The sequence below is a fragment of the Psammomys obesus genome, unplaced genomic scaffold (genome assembly GCF_907164565.1).
Source record: "Psammomys obesus unplaced genomic scaffold, mPsaObe1.curated_primary_1811, whole genome shotgun sequence".
NCBI classification, from domain to species: Eukaryota; Metazoa; Chordata; class Mammalia; order Rodentia; family Muridae; genus Psammomys; species Psammomys obesus.
In genome coordinates this window covers 33,145,284-33,148,075 of record NW_026596079.1, presented here as the reverse complement: position 1 = coordinate 33,148,075, position 2,792 = coordinate 33,145,284, and the positions used below count along the sequence as shown (strand labels likewise).

At 36.3% G+C, this 2,792-nt stretch overlaps 1 protein-coding gene across 3 annotated transcripts in view; it reads right to left on the bottom strand.

Moving 5' to 3' along the window:
* Nudcd1 (NudC domain containing 1) overlaps positions 1-2,792 on the bottom strand; it is a 58,256-nt gene that overhangs the window by 20,437 nt on the left and 35,027 nt on the right. For 2 of the 3 annotated variants that reach the window (XM_055626702.1, XM_055626704.1), the window contains exon 6: positions 2,082-2,289. In XM_055626702.1, coding sequence (XP_055482677.1) covers positions 2,082-2,289 — 208 coding nt within the window. The remainder of the gene's footprint in view (positions 1-2,081; positions 2,290-2,792) is intronic. The other variant, XM_055626703.1, reaches the window with a different exon arrangement.

Sequence of the window (2,792 nt, the reverse complement as noted above, 5' to 3'; positions counted from 1 at the left end):
CTATCTATCTATCTATCTATCTATCTATCTATCTATCTATCTATCTACCTATCCAACTAACTTACTATAGCCTTGCAGTAGAGTTTAAATCAAGGATGGCCTCTGGCAGTTTATTGGAAAGAACCAGGATTCTTTTAGCTATCCTGGTTTTTTTTGTTTGTTTGTTTGTTTTTTTTTTTTTTTTTTGCTTTTTTCCCCCCATATGAAGTTGAGTTGTTCTTTCAAGGTTTGTAAATAATTGTTAGGATTTTAATGGGAATGGTGCTGAATCTGTAGATTGCTTTTCGTAAGATGGCCATTTTCACTATGTTAATCACACTGATCATGGGAGATCTTTTCAAGCTTCTGATATCTTGTCTCTTTATCTCTTAAATACATTTTTAGAGAATATAGCATTTAGAGAATGGGAAAAACATTCAAATTTTTAAAACTGATTTTGATTTTTGAGACAGGTTTTGAGACATGTAACCCAGATTAACCTTAGACCTGAAAAAGCTGAGGTTGACTTTCAATTCCTGATTCTCCTCTCTCAGCTTGGCAAATACTAGGATATAAGGTTTCTACCACATCATTTGACTTTTCTATTCTGAAGAGCACAAACATTTTAAAGTTTAATTATCATGTATTTCTTTTATGCTTTAATTTTTTTGTGTTTCAAATCAGAAGACACAAAAGAAATATAAATGATTAATTTATACTGAAGTAAAATTTGTTTCTCAAAATTCTGAAAGAAATATTAATCCTTTGTAGGAAGAAATTTATCTTCCTATACATGCAAAATAACATAATTATTCACTGTAGTAAAAGGCTAGAAATATTGTAATTGCTCAACAGAAGACTAAATAATGATCTATTAACAGACACAACTTTAAAAAGCCACAATGAAGGACTGAAAATAATCATGTACCCTTAATGGAAAAACATCTAAAAGTAACTTTTGCTTATGCAAAAAAAAAAGCAAGTATATAGCAGAACTTTTTTCCTTGAAAACTAAAGTATTTCATAGAATAAACAGAACATGCTTCTGGAAGCTACAAACAGTCACTTGGGGGCAGGATATACCTGTGATTAGTGGGACTGGAAAATTTCTCATGCTATTACCTAAAAATGGGGCTGTATTATTTTATAACCAAATTAAACGACAGTGTTTTAAAAGCACAAATTGAAACACGCAAATAGTTTCACCTTTGTCATTACTGCAGCTACAACTGGTAATGAAAACAGCAAGTACAGCAGTATCTTTAATCTTAATTACATTTGTTATGTAGTTTCAGCATTTTAGTCTATCTGAAAAAACATCAATATGGTTGGAACTATTATATTCACCTTCAATGTACCTACTGTAGAGAGAAAAAAATTAAAAAGTAAAGCCATAAAAAATAAAATTTCAAGAAGCTAAGCAAGAAGGAGGACCCTGGTTAAGATGTTCAATCCGCATTCAGAAAGGCAAACGGGATGGACATTGGAAGAGGGAGAAAACAAAGAACAAGATAGGAGCCTACCACAGAAGGCCTCTGAAAGACTCTACCTAGCATAGTATTAAAGCAGATAGACTCATAGCCAAACTTTGGGCAGAGTGCAGGGAATCTTATGAAAGAAGGGGTACATAGAAAGACCCGGAGGGGATAGGAGATCCACAAGGAGAGCAAAAGAACCAAGAAATTCTGGGCACAGGGGTCTTTTCTGAGACTGATACTCCAACCAAGGACCATTCATGGATATATCCTAGAACCCCTGCACAGATATAGCCCATGGCAGTTTAGTCTCCAAGAGGGGAGACTGAAGGGGAGTAAGGGGAACAGGGACTGTCTCTGACATAAACTCAGTAGCTGGCTCTTTCATCACCTTCCCCTGAAGGGGGAGCAGCCTTACCAGGCCATGCAGCCAATCCTGATGTGACCTCATAGGCTAGGGTCAAATGGACTCCTCCCTATCAGTGGACTTGGGGAAGGGCATGGGAGGAGAAGAGGGAGGGTGAGTGGGATTGGGAGGGACTGAGGGAGGGGGCTACAGTTGGGCTACAAAGTGAATAAATTGTAATTAATAAAAAAAAAAATTCAAATGTAAAACTACCAAAATACCTATCATTCTCTTTAATTGTCCATGTACTGCTTTCATGATCAATAGATGAATGGAGTTTTCCTTCTAAAACCTGGACATCCTTCAGCACAATGTTGATGTTATCAGGCAAAAACTGTACTTGAATATCTTCCTTAGTACTGTTTTCTGGAAGTCTTACTGTCACTGTCAAATCATCCTCAGTTTGTTGCCAGTAATACAGAGGTTCTACTGGGAATAGATGAAAATGCATTATGTAATAAAAATTAGACACAACATACAAAATTAGATCTTAGACCTCTAAGAGAACACCTACCTATATCAATCAGTATATTTTCTGCCAATCATCTCTTTCACACATACACAAATCATAAAAACACAGATTTAAAGGAATCTGATACAGAGTTGTAACTAATGCACATGCTATTTTCCTCCTCTGAGCTCACCCAATTCATTAAGAGACTAGCACTCATAAATACTACTGACAACAATCACTTACTTTTTTTGTTGTTTTTGGTTTTTTGAGATACAGTTTCTCTGTGTAGCCTTGGCTGTCCTGGACTCACTTTGTAGACCAGGCTGGTTTTGAACTAGGATCTGCTAGCACCCACCTCCTTAGAATCCCATACTTAGTTACTCTACTTTCTGGCTCTCTTTACCTCTCCCCCTTCTTCTCCCTCTTATTTACACACACACACACACACACACACACACACACACACACACACACACAC